The sequence below is a fragment of the Silurus meridionalis genome, chromosome 12 (genome assembly GCF_014805685.1).
Source record: "Silurus meridionalis isolate SWU-2019-XX chromosome 12, ASM1480568v1, whole genome shotgun sequence".
NCBI classification, from domain to species: domain Eukaryota; kingdom Metazoa; phylum Chordata; class Actinopteri; order Siluriformes; family Siluridae; genus Silurus; species Silurus meridionalis.
In genome coordinates, this window is record NC_060895.1 from 21,796,562 (window position 1) to 21,817,552 (window position 20,991).

A 20,991-nucleotide genomic window follows, 5' to 3' on the forward strand; every position below is an offset into this window, starting at 1 on the left:
CATGTCCAAACCATCTCAATCTTACCTCCCTCACCTTGTCTCCAAAACGTCCTACATGCGCTGTCCCTCTAATAAACTCGTTTTTAATCCTGTCCATCGTCGTCACTCCCAACGAAAACCTCAACATTTTCAGCTCTGCTACCTCCAGCTCCACCTCCTGTCTCTAAACCATACAACATCTCAGGTCTCACCACAGTCCTATAAACTTTCCCTTTCACTCTCACAGATACTCTTCTATCACAAATCACTCCTGCTATCACTCTTCTCCACCCACTCCACTCTGCCTGCACTCTTTTCTTCACTTCTCTAACACACTCTCTATTACTCAAACACCCATATACATATACACACAAAAAGGTTGTACAATCTAAATATCAGACATGACTGGACACCAGGTTAAAAAAAAAAACGACTGAGCCTGTAATGCCTTCACACTGTGTTCTAGAGATTTTTTTCCCCCTATTATACACACTGGAATGAAGTCGTTGCTTCCCTGAGGACTTAAGAAAGGAGTGAAAAGTCACAGTGAATGAAGGCGAGAGAGGCAGGAGGTATCGGCATTGTTCGGTCTCAACGGCGAGCTGGTTTGGAATTTCGATGAGATGCTTAAGGGTTGTTTAGAGTCCGAGCGGGACTAGTCTTGTGAAGCGCGCCTCGCTATCCTGCCCCGTGATTTCCTACCGTGCCCGTCTCCATGGCGACCGGAATTGCCGGACTGTCTCCTTTCCCATCAATATGTACATGCACAAACAAAGCTGGAGGAGCTCGGGCTCGGAGATGTTATAGTTCCTTATGGGTCTTCGGTGTATAAGAGGAACAAATGCAACCAAACTTAATTCAGTTGTACTTGTATTAGCGATTGGAGTAAGGGATATTGTCCCAAAAACAGCTTTAAGGAATAAAATCAATTCTTAAAATCAAAGAGTGGCAAGAAAAACGTAGTGAGGTACGAGGAAGAAACCTTGAGAGGAACCAGACTCTGTGAGGAACCCAGTCATCTGGGTGAACCCAAATATCCAATCATTGTTGTTCCAAAATTGTTGAAGTTCTCAATTGTTCACTGATGGAGACTTTGCATGGCAATGGCAACCCCATATCTTATATGATGTAACAGATCATGGTAAATACTGTATACTGTTTTGACTATGATCAGAGACCCAGACAATGACTGTCAACAAAACAAATGTCCAAATGTCCAGAAAAAAATTAATAGTGAATTCACTAATTCCCAATGCCATTTCCCCTTTTCCCTTTTGAGTCTGGTTTCTCTCAAGGTTTCTTTCTCGCATCATCTCAGGGAGTTTTTCTTGTAGAGCTGTAACTTGTTCTTGATGTTTTTTTCTATTGTTTTTAATATTGTGATTCATTTTCCTCCACCTTTCTTTTCCTTACATGTTTTCTTCTTTTACTCTCCTTACAGTAGTAATATTAAGATTAATATACACACACTACTGTCTATAATGTAGCACTCTATACTTATATCATATTATTAAAATGATTCAAGTGCAATGAACAAATGAAAAAGAGTTGGGGGTAAAAATGAGGGTTGGTCCAAAGAGGGAAAGATCAAGAAACAGCTTAATTTCTCCAAACCTGCACCTTAATTTAAAATGAACATAAAAAAACATTTGTTACCTGCATAAAGGCTCTACGAGGTCTTTATCCAGGAAGTCGTGATCTTTCTTCACAGGCGTGATGTCGATAGGGAACTGTGAATCTACAAAGAAACAGCAAAGATTACAGCGCATTATAAATCTGCTGTTCCTCATTCTGATAACAAGCTATGTATTGTATCGTAATTGATCCTGGATAAATGGTTTTGCAAGTTGGAAATCGTAATTCGCTACATTCTTTCCACAAGCGAATGATAGCCGAGAGCAGCTAAGTTGTTTTGGAAATCTGCATGCTAATTAAAGCATTACGTGTTACATGAAACACGGTGCCAAGTTTGTGCAACAGCAATGGCAAGGCCAGATCCAGACCCTACTAAAAAATAACATTCCATGGGTGCAATTAAGCCCCTTCCAACCCCCCCCAGCCCATTTTACTCTCGGAGGAAACAGCCCTGCGTTTCACGTTAAAGTAAAACCACAGCCAGGCTCCTCTCAAAGATTCAAAAGCAATGCGCATGAAAAGATGTGCTGTCTATCTCGTAAAGTCGGTCGCTTCTGTAGGTAGAAACATTTCTGATGGAAACGAATGTGTGGTTGCGTCTAAATGTCCATCAAAACATTCCATTTGAACATTCTGCATAATATATTAGTAATAACAAAGCTTTCTTCAAAAAGGGTTCTTCAGCTGGTTCCTTCTAATTAAGGCTTGTGTGTAAAAACCTGGGATTCTCTTTGAGAGAAGCCTTTGAGTCATTTCCTGTCCAATGAACCCTACAGGATCCACATTTGTTTCCAAGAACGGTCACTTTTTTTTCACTTTTGACCTACAGTGATCATCATGTTAAATCTTGCATGGATTTTCCACATAAACAAGTTAGGAAGCACAAATATTTTGAATACAGGAATATCTGTGTGTAATTGTAAAAGCCCCCTCACTATAAAAAAGTAACATTCAACCAAAGTCACAATCATATGAACCTGATTTGTGCACCTGACAGTTTTGTTTGAAATAATTAAAAAGCGTATAAAAATCTTAACTTATTGTAAAAAAGCATTTCTGTAATGTCTTCTGTAATTTGGTCCGAGGGGTATACAAACTTTTGCACCCAACTGCCTCTAATGTTTTGTTACACACCTTAAGTTTGAAATTAATGAAATTTGATTCAGCATATTTCTTGATATCAGTACTCGCATATTATTTGCATATTATTAGTAAAATACTCAGCGGGTTAATGTGACGCATCCAGCGTTGTTTCTTTACCGTTCAATTGTATGGAAAAGTGGTTTCATCTTATATGAGTGTGATTCGCCAATACAACAATAAAAACAATTATTTTTCTTTAATTACGTCTCATTTAAAAAATAATAATAAATAAACACCAAAAAGTGTTTCATCTTTCTCTGACACTGGAGACTCCTCCCATTAATGTTTATTATAATATATGATTTTAATACACTATATGAACAATCGTTTGTGGACACCTGACAGCAGGAATCATATGTAGTTTCTGCGCATCTTATTCCACATTTAGCCCTCATTTGCTTTTATAATAAAGTCAATTCTTTTGGAAAGATGATCTAGATTTTAGAGTGTGCTTATTGAGATTTGTGCTCATTCAGCCACATGGGGGCGTTAGTATATAATAGTACTATAACTACTGCTACATTTATTTAATCAAAAAGCTTCTGACCAATCAGATTCGAGAATCCGGAAAAACTAATTTTGTAATGTACAATTAGGCAAAATCAATTTTCAAGAGTTTAAAAGTAATAATTTTTAAATTAATGCACAGGTAGACCCCTCTAGTACCCCATACCTACATCTCCTTAGTTTAATCTAGTGTCTTTAAGCCAGACGAAGCCTCTCGTTACAGAGACGGATAGGCGACTGAGTTTTTTAGGCGGAAGACTGTTTTTGCAGCGCTGATGAAACGAGTTTGTTCCCATGCCCTTTCTCTTTGAGCGTGTCAAACTGTAGGATGTTTGGATTGTAACTTTAAACTGGAACAAGTCACACTGCCCAAATGCCGTCCTCCTTTCCGTCAGCACTTTAAAGTTTTAAACTACTGTCTTTTTACGTTACTTCGTTTTCCAGACCCCAGCCAGCAGCTGAATAAATGAAATAACAATGAGTCACTCCGAATGCATGAACGAACAAACGAACTTGAGTCGCTATTAAACGCTTGATTTTTCACTTCCGTCCCAAACGATCTGTCTGAGACGCTGCTCTTAATTAAGCAGTGACGTCACGTGCCGTTCGAAAGGCTGTTACATTTTTTGTAAACGTAAATACAGTTTTATTAAGCTTTTAAAGTGGGACATTTTTTTTTGGTTTTTGGTTTTTATATTGGCACGTGGATTGTACGTGGGTTACCTTCAAAAAGCTGCACGTACTGCGGGAAACCGGCAGCTCGGAGCCACTCACAAGCTTCCTTTGCTTCGATCTCTGCAACAGAAAAAAAAAAACAATGATTATTTTTTTATTTATATACAACAATCCACTGTAATGCTTTTTTACATTTATATTATATATGGACAAAAGTTTGTGGACACCTGACTATTTTTATGTGATTTCTTTGCCAAACCTTGTCCCCAGTTTCTCTTTTAATAACTTTTTTGAAATGTTCCTCTAGATTTTGGAATGTCCTGGTGAAAATCTGTGCAAATGTGATAGTAAGGGTGCTGAGGTAGGTGAGGTGAGGAGGCCTGGGGCCAAGGAAGCGTTCCAATTTATCCAAATGTTGTTCAATAGGGTTATAGAGTTCTATAGCAGGAGATGTTCCAATGCAAAACATGTAAAGCATATCTTCATGGAGCTGGAGCAGGTTTGGGTCTCCTAGTTTAAATGCATGGAAAATTGAATGCTATTTAAAGAAACGTTGGAGTAACAGTTTAGGGAAGAACCACATATGGCTGGAAAATGTCAGGTGTCCCAATACTTTTGCCATATAGTGTATGTATAGCTACCACTGTTTCTCACTACAGTTTCCAGAATTATCGGGGCGTTTGAATACAAACTGAGTATATACACACACACACACACACACACACACACACACACACACACAAAATCCAAGACTGGGAACAATACACTATAGAACACGATGCATACTATTAATCCAGCCCATGTGGAGACAAACAAATCCCAATGCTCTTCCACGTTACATCATCGTAAAAACTAACAGATGTAGTCTTCACCGATGTCCTTTATTTTTTCCATGACATTTCATCATGCTGTGATGTGATGGAAACTCCGTCTCGCTCTTTCAAACCGACCACTTCAGGTTCTCCAAACAAGATTTCTCATTAACGACACACATCAACCCGACACAACTCGCGTTCTCCTCGAAAAAGGGGCCAGAGCGCCAAGACTATTTTTAGTTCGGAGCCAGATCTGGTCTGTTTTTCTTTCTTCCTGTCAGTGTTCGAATGCTATGCGGTTCAACAAAAGCGCTTGAAGATCTTGTAAATGACATGCACATCTTCAGGGAGAGATCTGATACTCTTTAAAACTATAGCCCATTATGGACGCTTTCCCAGGGGGACACTGATTGATGCACCGAATGGATCTTTGTCCCACCCGTTCGAACCACTGAACCGGTCTGTTGTAAATATAAAAACAATGGCTGCTTTTAGTGTTTTCGCAGAGCTACAAAGTGAGTCACGAGTGCTTTAGGGCTTATGTATTGTGCGTGTGAGCACGTCAACCAGGGGGAAGATGCGTTTATCGTGTGTCAACCACCTGGAAAAACAAAATCAGATGATTCCTTTGTGGTCTTTTTTAGTCAGAAACAGTTTATGAAGCTTAGCATGTCTTAGCATTTTGTTAGCAATTTCCAGAAAGATGGATTTGAGGTAATGATTTCTCCAAAACACATAGGAATCTAATGTAGTGCAGTCATGATTTAGGTCATTTAGCTACCAAAATTCAATCAGATTTTTTTTTATTACGTTTATTTATTTAAATGTTCTATAAAATAGCGTTCCTGGGAACACTAGGTTTTGGATCCACTATGAAAACTGACATATCGCACTATAGGGACAAACGCTTGTGGAACATATGATTTTTGTAAACATCCAGTGCCGCACTCAGTCTCTATTTGCATTTATAATAAAATCCTATCTTCTGGGAAGATGATTCACTAGATTTTAAAAGTGTAATTTGGAGATTTGTCTGAGATTCATTCAGCCACCAAGGTGTAAATTCAGGTACTTATGTAGGTGAGGTGAGGAGGCCTGGGGTTGATTCAGCGTTCACATTCATCCCAAAGTTATTCAATAGGGTTTGGAGCTCTATAGCAGGGGATCTTCCAGTCCAAACCATGTGAAGCATATCTTCATGGAGCTGGCTTTGTGGATAGGGGTATTGTCATGTTGGAACAAGTTTGGGTCTCCTGGTTCAAGTGAAAGGAAAATTGTATGCCACCGCATGCAAAAGCATCCTATACATTGTGTGCCTTCAGCTTTGTATTACCAGTTTGGGGGAAAAACTACAAACGAGTGGAAAAGTTAGGTGTCTCGAAACTCAATTGTTAAAAGTGCTTTACAATCAAATACAATTGCTGGGTCGATTCATCATGGGGTGCTAGTTCCTGACAGGAACCTACCATGCACACACATATTCCCAGCTAATCCAAGTGAAAACTTTATGGGGGTTGAGAAGAAACTGAAGAACCGACTGGAACATCTACGCAGAAAGGACGAAACCATCCATTCAGAGTGTAACCCAAGCTCAGGATTACTCAGGAACTTTACCACCGCTGTACCACCTCCAAATAATACAATCAGTGCAAATATAGTCATTAATAAACAGGGCTTTTACTTCAGGAGCCTCCAAGGTTGTGTTTTTTTAATGCCCATTATTGAGCTGTTTGGAGAAAAAAAAACAGGATGATTCCAGTTTGGACAACAACAACGTTCCCAGTTATAGCAAAAAAAAACAAAAAAATTAAGGAAACAGTGAGGAAAAGGAAAAAAGAGAAAGAGGGAAGTGGAAAAGCTGAGCGCAACTGCATTAACGAACAAAGAGAGAGAAGAACCACACGAGAACCGATAGACCTGGTGAAGATTCTTCCTTTTTAATCATGTGGTGTAAATTAAACTTTGGTGTCTAGCTAGTAAACTGTATACATGGTAAAGACTTTCGAGAACTTAAAACCCACTCTCCAACACCACACACTTCTCCTGGCATTGTTTAAACTACAACCACACCCCGAACCTCGTGAGCCTCTGGAAAAGGAAAAGACCCACAGGATTATGTCAGGGTGTTTACCATGTCTGGGACTCATTGACACAATGATTATTGTCCATCCGATGCATGTTGTCTCACTGTTTCCAAAAGAATCATCAATAACCTGGGATGTTTAGACATGCCTGCTTTTTCTGAGAGTTTAAAAAAGGCTTGTGGAAATGTTTATCTCGACCCGACGCTAGAACTTTTTCCGCTCTGCAAATATTAGCAAAGCGACGTCCTTGAGCACAAATGAACTGTGACCTACCCTCAGCCAGACGCCTGTTGGGTCACCACCTAAGAGCAAACACACCATCAGCCAATAGTCTCGCTGAACTCAGATGCAGCCTCTTTTCTCTCAGTCTGTTTCGAGTCAATGTGAGAGTAAACCTGAGCTGAGAAATCAGGGATGTAATACATTTTGTAACCATATACCCCACCATCCTGCGTTCACACTCCCCCTCTTGTTGCGATGTCTCAGGGAAGAGAACTATGTGCCATAATTAGGGGTCAGGATAGTGTCAAAGGCGGCATGCTAGTGCAGCAGGTCACATTGGCGAGCTCAGGTTTCTAAGTTTCTTGTGTGGCGTTTTGCATGTTCATGTTCTCCATGCGAGGTTCTGGTGTCCTTCCAAACTTCCAAAAACATGCCAGTATGTGGGCTGACAATGCTCAATTGCCTCAAGGTGGAAATGTGTGTTTGGTGCTGTGTGACAGACTGGTGTCCAGTTCAACCAGTGTTCCCTACATATGCAATCCGGATGCCAAGCAATACATTTTATCAATTAAAAAATTATCATTTATAAATACCCATAATCCAACTTTTGTATTTGAAATAAAATGTAAAAAAATTTCCAAGGGATATAAGCGATTTACCACCACGTCGTTGGAGCACTTTATCGAAAATTCCTATCCGCATACCACAGCCTATCCTGCTGAAAACTGTCTCTGACTAAATTAGGAGTCATGTGATGCACTGTCTGGTCCAGGATAAATCGCAGTGTTACCAGGACAGGCTTCAGATACTGTTCAACCATGGCCAGGACAAAGCTCTTACTGGAGATGAATGATTGGCTAGCTACCGTTGATAACAGATAGAATTTAAACTATTAAGAAACTATTAAACGCAAGAACATCGGCCTGCTGGTGTGATAGATGGTCATTAAATACTAATACTACTAATAAGTTCCCAAAGTGGGATCTGAGAAATCCTAAAAAAGCACAGCATTTCATTTCATTTTTTCATTTTTGATTTCGAAAAAAAAGCACAATATAAAACAAAATATACAAAACGCAACAAATGGTTTAAAACACCAGGGGAAAATAAAAAACGCCCATAAGACGTTTTACATTTTAAAATGTCCGACTATTTCTATGAGCACTAACGTTTGATTTTCTCTGTCCTTTCATTGGTTTAGCTCACATACAAAAACTACATGTAAACGGAGCGAACTGATAAATTGCGCTGACTGTGCGTTTAAACAATGGATTGCATTCTAAAGACTAAAGAATAAACTGATTTAATTGAAATCAAGCAACAATTCAGATCGAACTCGCAATAGAGTCGTTGATATGCATTCCATTTAATCACGTGGATCCAGACTAGGTTGTGTGAGTGAATAAAAAGAAGAGTACAAATTAGTCTTAGACAATTCTGCACTGTACACAAGGTCTGAATCGGTAAAAATGTTGTGAAAAGGTCACTATTAGGGTATTTTGAGATTCCAGTTTGTTTTGATTGCCAAATTCACAAGACAAAAATTATAATAGTCTCAACATCTATTTCAACTTTCTGGATTTGATGTACCTGAACCTGAATCAGGGTATAGTATAAGAAGAAAATCACAGCAATGCAATTTTAAGTCATTATACTTCAATATATGGGCAAAAAGTACTGACAATTTCAGCCATATGTATTTCATCCTCAAATTATAACCACAAAATTGGAGGCACAGGATTATATCGGACGTTTCCCTTCACTTGAACTAGGAGACCCAAACCTAAAGATATGCTTTGGAGTGGAGGATTTTGAGTGTCCTGCTATAGAGTTATGACCTCAACCCTATGGAACACTTCTGGGATGAATTTGAACATCACCCCAGGCCTCCTCACCTCTTCTACATCACTACCTGACTTTACTAGCACACATGTACCTGAACGAATCTCACACAAAACTCCACAAACACACCCTAAGATCTAGTGGAGCATCTTCCCAGAAGAGTGGAGGTTTTTCTAACAGCAAATATGGACAAACCTTATTCCATATGGTGTCAGTAATAATCTTGAAGTCAAAAATGACAAAGTATTCGATGGATAATAGAATCGATAAGTTGTCAAATACAGTATAAGAAATGGTAGCAAGTTTTTGAGTCAAAATAATGAAATGTTAAATCTAAATGAATGGCAAATAATAATGTTTATCATTCAGAGAAATCAGATATTAGGATTAAATAATGACATCACCTTGTTCTCACAACTTACAGTTCAGGAATGCTACATATTATATTTGTAGATCTTTGCCAAAACGCATTTCTTGTATTATTTACCGCAACTGCATAAGAAACACAATCCATTATACAACACTAAGAAGAAGTCAGATACTGCAAACTCTGCTTGTATTGAAGAAGTGATGACACAGTGCATCTGCCAATAGTGATGGATTGTAAGACTTAGAAATAGGCGCCAGTCTCAGGTAAAAGCCAAGAGCCATACATCACGTTCTGCTTTTCTTCCACAGAAGCATGTGGAGATAATTCCTTCTCGAAAATTCAACATCATCTAATTAAAAAAAAAAGGTACTTACGAGAAATTTTCATGAGTGTTCTGTTTGGAGCAGCTCTGCTACCATGATTAAACCACGTTCATTCTGACTTTCTAGGATCACTCCTTTTTTTCACTTCTTCTTCTGCTTTGTTTGATCTCATCTGCTTCTTTCCCTTCGCTCGGCCCCTCTTGCTTTCTCTGCCTCTCCGTTTTTTTTTTTTTTAAGAACTCCTCTCTCTTCCTGCAGTCATATACATGAACCCCTAGTGACTCCCCTCCCTGACTTGCTCTCAGCCCCACCCCCTTTTTCCTTCTCCCAATAAAACTGCTGCAGCTCTTTTTCCGAGTGCTTTTAACACATTTTTTGGCAGCACCGTCCTGGCTGGGTGCCACAGTGGCATGTCGTAACTTGCGACTTTTTTTAAACCTTCCCGTTGTCTGAAGCAATCAAACTTAAACGTCGTCATCATCGGAGTCGTATCTTCGAACTCGTAACCCGGTGTCATTCGTCTACTGTAGTTTCATAAAAGAGATTAAATGACTTGTTACAGTAATGATGCTAAATGCTGACATTTTTTACTAGGAAGAAGTCATAGAGGGAAAATTTGGGAGCAAATTTCCAGCAAGAAGAGGTCGAAAAGAACGAAAGAAAAAAGCGTAGGCTGTTCAAAAAAATGTGGAAAACATGACCTCACGCCCAGGCAACCGGCATCCAGTGAATCAATGCGCTCTGTGGCTGCCTGTGCAGCATGCTCACACCGTCCCGGTCTGTGTAAGCTCGCTGTGCCCTCCTCACACGCCAGCCCGATGTCTGTGGCCCGACTGGATCACTGGACGTGGGCGAAAACCACAACAATCCAACGATACAAGCAGGACAAAGCACAAGCAGCTCGCAAAATGCCACCGAGGATTCCATTCAAGTCAAAGACACAGCTTTGTTAACTGCACAAATCAGCATCCAAACATGATGGCTTGCTCCAAACCCCTATTTAAACTAATTTCTCTTCCTGCTCAGAAAGGATTTTGTAGCTCCAGCATCTGTAGCAGTAGCTCCTGGCTGTAGGTTGAATCTAATATCATCGGTGCAGTATATTTATATATTTACTTATTACACAAACATGATTAATTGGAAGGAAGGTGTGTGTTAAAGATTCCATCATTAAATGCATTTGAAATAATTGTTGCAACAGTTGCATAGTGAGAAAGCTGTTGTATGCATTTCCTAGTGGCCCTACTGAGGTAAACAGAGAATAAATGATTAATGGGTTGAGGCACAAGTTGCCAAGACAGAAGGTGAAATTGACGAATACTGAGAAATATAACACACAGAAAAAGGCACCAGGAGTAAACACTAACAGCTTCATTGTTAGTAGAGGTGCAGCACAAATGCACATTGTTCACTTCCTCTCTCTCTCTCTCTCTCTCTCTTTCTAATAACGTATTCATTTATAACTTTAATAATACAATACAATTCAGTCCTGAGTATAAAGAATGCCATTGGATATTATATTCTAATATTAAACTTTCCCGTCACTTAAACTATGAGATCCAAACGTGTTCATGACATTGCCCCTGTGCACAAAGCCAGCTCCATGAAGATATTCTTTACATGGTTTAGTGTGGAAGATCTTCAGTGGCCTGCTCTAGTCTGATCTCAATCCTATTTAACAGCTTTAGGATGAATTGCAACACTGAGTGCACCCCAGGCCTCATCACCCTACTGAACATCAGTACCTCACTTATAACTGACTATATTCAGACCAAGAAGGAGTTTTATGGATGTGTTGAGGGAAGACATGCAGGTAGATGGAGAGAAAAGAGGCAGATGTAGAGGACAGGGGGGTATGGAGACGGATGATCCGCTGTGGCGACCCCTAATGGGAGAAGCCGAAAGAAGAAGAAGATACATACATACTATGGACAAAAGCATTGGGGCACCTGACTTTTCCAGCCATATTTGGTTCTTTCCCAAACTGTGATCGCAAAGCCGAAGGAACACAGTTGTATATGATGCCTTTGGATGCAGTAGTATAACATTTTAAATTCACTTGAACTAGGAGACCCAAACCTGCTCTATGAAGATATGCATTACATGGGTTGAGTAGCCTGCTATAAATCTCTGTCATCCTTATTGAACACTTTTGGACCTCAGGCCTCCTCCAAGTTTGTGGATGTATTATTATACATTCATGTGAGGAGTCTTTACTCTCCGCTCTTTGCAATACAGTGCAACCTCGATACTCGCGGGGGTTACGTTCTATGACCCCTCGCGAGTAACAAAAAATCGTGAGGTTTTGATGGATCCTTTTTCAAGTCAAGTCAAGTTTATTTGTATAGCACTTTTCACAACAGACATTGTCTCAAAGCAGCTTTACAGAAATCAACAGTGAAGGTGAACGGTGTGTATTTATCCCTGATGAGAAGCCGTGGCGACTGTGGCAAGGAAAAACTCCTTTAGATGTTATGAGGAAGAAACCTTGAGAGGAACCAGACCCAAAAGGGGAACCCATCCTCATTTAGGTGACTTCAAGAGTTTGATGATAAATCTTTCAACAATACAGAACACTGGAGAGTGAGAACTAACATGAGTACTGGAGTATAAGATTATAAGTGATGATCTTTTTACAGTCTTATACAGTCTGTATAAGAGGAATTGTACATGTACTGTACGGTAAACTCAACAAAAACTGTGAATTACTTGTCATAAATGATTTATTTACTACTTTAAATGCATAAAACGCTAATTAAATATTTTTTGAAAAATTTTTATGTCATTTATTAGTACAAACTCTGTTTTGAAATGTTACTCCAAACATTCAAACCACAAAAGATTTTTCGCGAGTTACTCTCAGTCCGGTTCCAAATGAAAAGTCACGAACTATCGAGGTCACAAAAATCGAGGTTCCGCTGTATTCATATTCACAAAGTGTAAGTCATCATTTTCCAGCAGTCTTCACGGCAGGGGAATTTGCGCTTGTTTCCATTTTCCCTCTAATCAGACAAGCTGCATATTTCTGGTCTTATTAATACAAAGGAAAACGAAATAATAAATAGAGAATGATGAGCTAATGAATTATCATAGCTGTTATGATGCAAGTATTACCAAGAAACTATGTTGTTTTGCAAATGTCTTAAAAGATTCATTATAACTCTTTATAAATGGTGGGAAAAAATCTGATGTTAGGACCAGGTTGGGTCTTGCTGTTATAGGAAAAATCGTGTTGCGCAACATGGCAGCACATTCGTTATTGAACTTTTAACAAGAAATGGCTTGTGTCGATTCAATCCTGTATTCCTTATGTAATGTATAATAGCCTTGGTATTGCATTCAACACACAAGATCCGCCGCTGCCAAAGAGTTATGACTGATACAAGTATACATATATACAAGTAGCTTTCAACGTTAACTCAATACACACCCAGTGGCAAGCTGTTTTTAATATAACGAATGAGAATTAAGTTTTTTTGGTCAGGGAATTACTTCCACACCATATGCTTAGTACTTTGCATGAATTTATCTTAGTGGAAGTGGTAGCGTAATGGTTAAGGTGTTAGGCTTTGGAGTTCAAATCCCAGCAACACCAAGCTGGGCCCCTGAGAAAGACCCTTAACCCCATAGTTATAAATGGCATAGATGTAAAATGTAGCACTGTACAGAGAAACACCATGTTATAGCAGTTAAAACGCAGTTAAACGCTATTATTTAACACAGTAACACCAGACAAACGTATAACAAACGTATAAACCGCCTTTGCTTATTGAAACTTGTACAAATTGTCACAAGAATGGGGTTTTTTAAATTTTTTTTGTATACAGTACAGACCAAAAGTTTGGACACACCTTCTCATTCAAAGAGTTTTCTTTATTTTCATGACTATGAAAATTGTAGAGTGACACTAAAGGCATCAAGGGCTATTTGACCAAGAAGGAGAGTGATGGGATGCTGCGCCAGCTGACCTGGCCTCCACAGTCACCGGACCTGAACCCAATCGAGATGGTTTAGGGGTGAGCTGGACCGCAGAGTGAAGGCAAAAGGGCCAACAAGTGCCAAGCATCTCTCGGGGAATCATTCAAGACTGTTGGAAGACCATTTCAGGTGACTACCTCTTGAAGCTCATCAAGAGAATGCCAAGAGTGTGCAAAGCAGTAATCAAAGCAAAAGGTGGCTACTTTGAAGAACCTAGAATATGACATTTTTCAGTTGTTTCACACTTTTTTGTTATGTATATAATTCCATATATAATTCCACGTGTTAATTCATAGTTTTGATGCCTTCAGTGTGAATCTACAATTTTCATAGTCATGAAAATAAAGAAAACTCTTTGAATGAGAAGGTGTGTCCAAACTTTTGGTCTGCACTGTATATATAAAAGTATAGAACTTTTCCTGGCAAACGAATTCAGTCATAGTTAAAACATAACTTAGATCAAACTAAGCTACCTGCTACCAGTAATCCAATCTGTAGTGTTGCGTAAACCTGCCAATTTACACATTCTGGTATAACAAACCTGAACTTCAGCCCATGCTGTGCCACAGTGGGGTTTTTCTTCTTACAGCTCCGTGTTTATGTATTGGCTTTCCAATAAAAGCCAAGTGACGCAACTTCTCTTTATAAACCACTTCATGTATTTTACTCCTCTATTCCAAAAATGGCTTTAAGGTAAACTAGACCCTCGTGATGAAGAGGATAATAGGCTACAGGAAATAGATACAGTCTTTACAGACATGTCTACAACCAAAACTCCCCCCCCAAACTGCATAACTCAAACCAGGCATGAGAATGAATCAGAGTCTGCACTCGGCTCTCATACTGTAAATTCTCATAAACAGAAACCTGTAAATAAAGCACTGTTAGTCTTCCGAGATCTGAAGATGAGATGAGATGAGGTGACATGACTGATGGGAAAGGTTTGAAAATGTCTGCGACTGACTAGGTGGAAAGTCATAAAGGTATGACGGTGCCATTAATCAGGTGTGACACATGACTGAGTTCTAGTTGGAAACAATGAGTGCAGTAATTACTCCAGTCACGTACCTGGTAAAAAGGCGCTACAGTGTAGGTACTAATTATATAACACATCAAATTAACTAGAAAAATGGATAGAACCATTTTTACAACATACAATAAATTTAACTCTGTTTGTCATGTATACAAATACTTAAATAAGCTATGAGCTCTGTGTATGGTTGTGTACTATGGTTGTGACCCAAACACATATGAAGCTTAAAGCACAGTGGCAGGGTTCCTGGATTCCTGTAAGAACAGAGAGACTGTTGAGGTTCTGTACAAAAGGGATTGTTTATCACACACCTCCCTTACATTTCATCAGATGGCTTATGCTCACTTCTTGGAAGCTAAACTCCCCTGGTTTTTCCCAAATTCTGTACCAAACAGTGGACCTTCAGCAATCCAACATTTCGCACTCGCAACTCACCATCCGGTTTCGTTAATGAATTATCGCCCTGTATCTCCCAACCTGTGTTTGAGCGCATACTTTCCTACCAGTGTAATTTCCCCCAAGTGCGCTGCCTGGCTCTGACATTGTGCCCAGAATTCCTTCCTCATGCCCACCAGAGCTGTGGGATCTCTCCAGCTCATGTTCGAGACCTTTTGTAATTCGCATGCTTACCCACTAGGGGTGCTTATGTTAATTAAAAACCTGGGGCTGAGAAATAATGCGACAGCTTTCTCACACCGTTATCACCGCGACCTAGGGCATTTAGGAATAAAGCTAAGATTTGCTTGGGCAGCAGAAAAATAAAGTGTTTGAGTGAAAGAAGTGTCATTTCAGTCTTCTAAACAATCAACACCTAAAAATTTATCCAAAAATATGTCATAGGTTTGTCAGTCACGTCTAGAGGTTGAGCGATATGGGTTTTTCTCAGGGCATCCGAAGGACAATATACTGTATGATGATCATTTCTTTCCCCCTTCATCTCATAAAATCTAACTAATAACGTCAGTTGTAAACACTGTGTGCTTTATATATTCACAGGTATACCTCTTCAGGTTTCCCTGTTTGGATGCCAAATACAGACTACTGCCCCCTGCTGGTATGAGAGAGTTATACACAGAACGTACACGGACGATGCCGATTCATGAACAAATGATAAAAATCGGTCGACCTCTAGTCATCTCTAACCTAAACATTGACATTTTCTGACCATCATTTTTATCCATTCATCATGTGGCCATCCGTTATCCCTGATTCTTTCCAAGGTGATGTTGCAGTCTCAAATCTGATTGGTCAGAAGGTTTGAATATGTTATTATATATCTATAATATATTAATATCAAATGCACTTGCTTCAATACACCTGACTTTTCCATCCATATTTGGTTCTTCACCAAACTGTTACCTCAATGTTGAAGGTACACAACTGTATAGAACGTCTCTGGATGTGGTAGCATGACATTTTCCCTTCACTTAAACTAAAAGAGCCAAACTTGTTACATGATAATGGCAATGTACACAAATCCGGCTTTACATGGTTTTACATGCTTTACATGGGTTGGAAGTGTGTCGAAGATCTCGAGTGGCCTCACCTTCATCAGTACCTGACTTTATTAACACCCTACTGGCTCCAAATATATACTCCAAGATATATAGCGTGGGGATGTGGTATAAGCCGAATAAAACACTTTAAGATGTTGTTAAAATTAAATTAAATGCCAATTCAGTCACAATGAAGCAGTAGATGTTAAAACATTGTTCCATTGCTGCCAACGCACCAATGGAAATTCTTGAAAACATGTTCCCTGGGCACCTGATTTCATGTTTCGGCGATGTGCCATGGCCCCCAAGGTCTCCTGACTTGTCATCATGAGATTTCTTCCTATGGAGTACCCACAATTGATCAGCAGCTGTCGGCCCGAGTGATAGACAATTTCAAGCAAAGGATTGAAAGCTGCATTTAAGACGATGGCCGTCATTATATATATATATATATATATATATATATATATATATATATATATATATATATATATATATATATATATATATATAATACCAATTGTCATAACCATGTCACAAATCATCATCTTAAAAGCCAGAATTCAAACCCTCTTTCAGGAGACTTTAATAAACGGTAAATGGGAATTACAGAGTTTATGAGAAGAATGATGAGACATGAAAATAATTCCCCTAACTGGAAAAGCGTCTAACAGTAGCATATTGGATTGGATGTAAAATATTTGACTTCTACTGATGTGACTCACAATGCTAAATTACCGTCTTTCAAATATCCCCAGGAGTGACAAATACTAGAGCACTTGATGATGAAGCAGTAGTCGGAATATTTTATACAAAATGAAACTAATAAAATGTTATTTTGAAGGTAGATTTTCTTTGACTGACCTTTAAAATCACAGAGTCCGGGCACTCGTTTAAAAATAAACAGCAAGTGTATTGATTCAGAGAGCAGAGAAAACAAAAGCTGACTGCTGATAAGGCACTAAAGGGCAGAAGCATGAATGTACACAAGGCTGTGGCAGTACTCCAATAGACACACACAAGCACACGCAGAAACACACATACTTCTAAGTGATGCTTAAACCTTTCATGAACTCACCTTGCTTTGAGTCTTAAACATGCCAATCCCTTTATAATTCCCCTTTATAAAGCTGTGCCACATATTTCTTTTTTCCTGACATGCCTGATTCATTCTGATGCCCTACTACTAACTTGAAGCCTTAACTGCTGAGCTACAACCTTCCCAAAATTTATATTTGTAATCTATTTATTTCTGCAAAGCTGCTTCGGGCCAAAGTTGTTAGAAATGCTATGCAAATGGAATGGAATTGAAATAAATATTAATTTGTCTTTACCCAAAAGAAGGATGTAGCACACCTCATGGCATGTCTCATTTCCAGCAACAATAAGATCCTGCATGACACTGAACCACCTCCAAATTTCAGCAAAAACACATTACATAACCTACAAATTCTCCTGCAGCACAATGACCCGGGACCTCGAACGCACCCCTGAGGGATTCTGCTCACCACATGGTGGAAGATTCTAGACTAGTAAATAATATTTAAGTGCTTTTCAGGGCAGACGTGATTTGTGTAAAAATATGCCTAGAGCGTTGTGCAAGGGTCAAAAGGAATAAGAATTATGATTTCACCATCTGCTCTGCGAATAATTTAATACGGTACAGAATAAAAAAAAACATTGGACCAGAAATCATTCAAAATATCTGGAGGATAATTTGCGGAAAGCCCGAAAGCTGCCACTATGCAGTTTGTTGGAGGATTACTGACCAAAACTGATGCTCTATGGACTTCACACTTAATCAACTTAAGCATTTTCTAGCCTCGGCAAGCCTTTTTGCCACAACCTCGACATTCCCCCTTAAATGCTTTCAAAAGCGAAAGGGAGGAAATAATGCCAGCTAGCAATGTTAGGCCATCTGAAAAGATTTTCTACTACATCAATGACACTGAATGTCCATATTGGATAGTGGCTATTTTGGGGTATTAGCATGAAAGTTATCTTTAATTAGCATGAAAGGTAATCTGAAAGGTAATCTGCTCAAGCTGAGTAAGGAGCTGAACAAACTGGACAAAAAGGACTAGGCATCATTTTCATTATGATAAGATGAAGCAAAGACTCATGATAATTCTAGAAAATTAATACAAAGCTATAAAGGATAAATAATATTTCCTTAGGCGACATGACACAAGGTGACCGTCAGTCATCACTAGGGTTCCTTATCTGATTCTTCATCCACCACTTGGTGTCTCGCAGCCTTCAAAGCAAAGCCATTTCCTGTACTTAAAATCCTCATGAGGTTAGACTAGTCCTTGAACAGGTGTGTAGCTGCCATACACCCCTTTTCTCTGAAGCAAGCTGTTATACCAAGCTGTTATATGCCTCTGCCCTGAATTCCAAAAATCTTCTCGAAGCCTCATATGGCCTCAGAACACAGCAAGAAATCAATCAGAAGTCAGTCACTGCTAAATATCTCCCAGTCACACTCTGTACACCAGATAAACACTTCCAGACCCTGGCTCATGGCCACTTTCCCACACATGCTGAAGTGTTTTGACAGCCATTACATAGGCTTTAGCAAATGTGCTTGTCTTTCACCCTGACAGATGACATTACCCCGGATTTGAGAAGATCTCTGGTCTTTAGTTCTTCACAGCTCGACAACCTCGTTGGTGGAACCTGTTGAGTTAGTTTTCCTCACCAAATCGTCAAACAATGTACGACGTGTGGAATCAACATGAAAAGGCTATAGAAATACACAATTTCAATTTTCATGGATGACCATGAAGCCATTTTTCTTAGCTAGAAAAATGATACCACAACGGTCACGGGTTCATGATTCTGATTGGTCAGTAGGAGTTTACTAACAAATTTCACAATAGTTCTCATTACACTTCAAATCACAGCTTTAAAGTACTTAAAATTTATGTCAAATAATTCAAATAATATATTTTAAGTTGGTATTTTGCATCAGAAAATCAGTTTTCCATATTTTACTCTTAAGTCATGTGCAATATATGTACTATATATATTCACAAAAATTTTGGGACAACTGATTTTTTCAGCCTTTTTTTCTCCATTATATCTCCATAAAGATATAATGTACATGGGTTGGAATAGAAGATCTCCAGCTATAGAACTCTGATCCATGTGGCTGAATGAACCTCACACAAATCTCCACAAACACAAACTCCAAAATCTAGCGGCACATCCTCCCAGTATAGTGAAGGTTATTATAAGAGCAAATGGGGACTAAATGTGGATTGGGATGTTTAAAAACCAGATACGAATCTATGGTCAAGTCTCTACAAACTTGTGCCTATATAGTGTAGCATTTACTTCAGATAAAGCTGTGTTTGAAGCAGTAGTGTGTGTAGGGGAAGTGGTAGCTCAGTGGCTTTCTGAACGGAAGGTTGTAAGTTCAAATCCCAACACCACTAAGAAGCCACTTCTCAGTAAATGAGACAGTTTGAGTTGATTTGTAAGTGTGAATAAATGTGAATCCAAATGCAGTGGAGGTGAATATATGCATTGTGTGTACTGTATATTCCACTTGTGCTCTGTGTGTGTGTGTGTGTGTGTGTGTGTGTGTGTGTGTGTCTGTAAAAAGACTTAGACACCCTGTAATAATGTGTGCATGTCATGCAAGTTCACCCGACGGCAACAATTTGACGGAACAGTCCTTCACATGGCTGCCGCGTGCTGTGTAACTACCGCTTATGTATCCTGTAATTCCCTTTGCTTTATAATAAAGAAAACAGACACACACACACACACACACACACACACACACACACACACACACACAAACAGCTCAGAAAATACAGGACTGTAATCACATTTTCCATGTAGAACTTGGTCCATGCTGCTGAATGCAAACCATACCGGCGTGTGTGTGTGTGTGTGTGTGTGTGTGTGTGTGTGTGTGTTATTATAGATCTTTTGAACAGCGCACACGTCACACAGTGGACTATTATTCAGAACGTGTCTACATTCAGACAGTTGTTGTTCTGCTGAGGAGCCATGTTAGAAGCTGAACAGCTGAACTTCTGCGGTTAGTACAAGAAAACAAGGCCCGTCTTTCTCTCCGTTCAGAATCCGGCGACAACGTATTCACCAGCAGGGGGCTCCTGTCAGCCAGGATTGTAGCAAGCGAGAAACCAAATTTCGCAAACAAAGCAAGAAGCAGAAGTGTGGAAGCTTACAGATAAGAATGTTTGTTCTAGGAGCAATCCAAGTAACCTCCTCAAATAATGGACAACAGTATAAGACAAAGAAATGATAAGCTTGATAAAAGAAAAGAAAGAATAAATAGAAAAAAGGTTACCACAGCGATTGGTGTAGAGTTTACCAAAAAAAATTGACAGTCGTTCTCATTTCTATTCAAATTACAGATTTGAAATTGAGCCCTTACCCAAAATGCATGACCGTTTCCATAGTAACAGTGTCTATACAGGTACTATACAGGTACGATGGACGCTCGGCAATAAAATGTAGTTCGCTCTGAATATGTTGAGAAATTTACATACATTTACAGTTATGGCATTTGGCAGATGCCCTTATCCAGAGTGACTTACAATTCTCATTAATACAACTTGAGCAACTGAGGGTTGAGGGCCTTGCTCAAGGGCCCAGCAGTGACAGTGTGCTGTTGGTGGGATTTTAACTCTACATGACTACACATTATTCATAGATTAACATTAATAGAAAATGGTATTTATTGGTAAATTGCTATGCAGGGTATGAGGAATAAAACACGTGCAGTAAATAGAAAGTGAAGATTTATAACTTACATCCAAATGAAAGAAGGAGAGCGGAAACTATCCTGCCTCTTTAGATGAGAGAATTGTTGCGAAATTAATCCATAATCCGACCCCTTATTTACCTTT

The 20,991-nt window shown here is 39.2% G+C and overlaps 1 protein-coding gene across 1 annotated transcript in view; it reads right to left on the reverse strand.

The window, feature by feature from the left end:
• The window catches only part of stard13b (StAR-related lipid transfer (START) domain containing 13b), a 120,541-nt gene that overhangs the window by 16,511 nt on the left and 83,039 nt on the right, over positions 1 to 20,991 (reverse strand). The window contains 2 exon segments of the mRNA XM_046863206.1: positions 1,636 to 1,717; positions 3,988 to 4,059. Of these exon segments, the coding sequence (XP_046719162.1) occupies positions 1,636 to 1,717; positions 3,988 to 4,059 (154 nt within the window).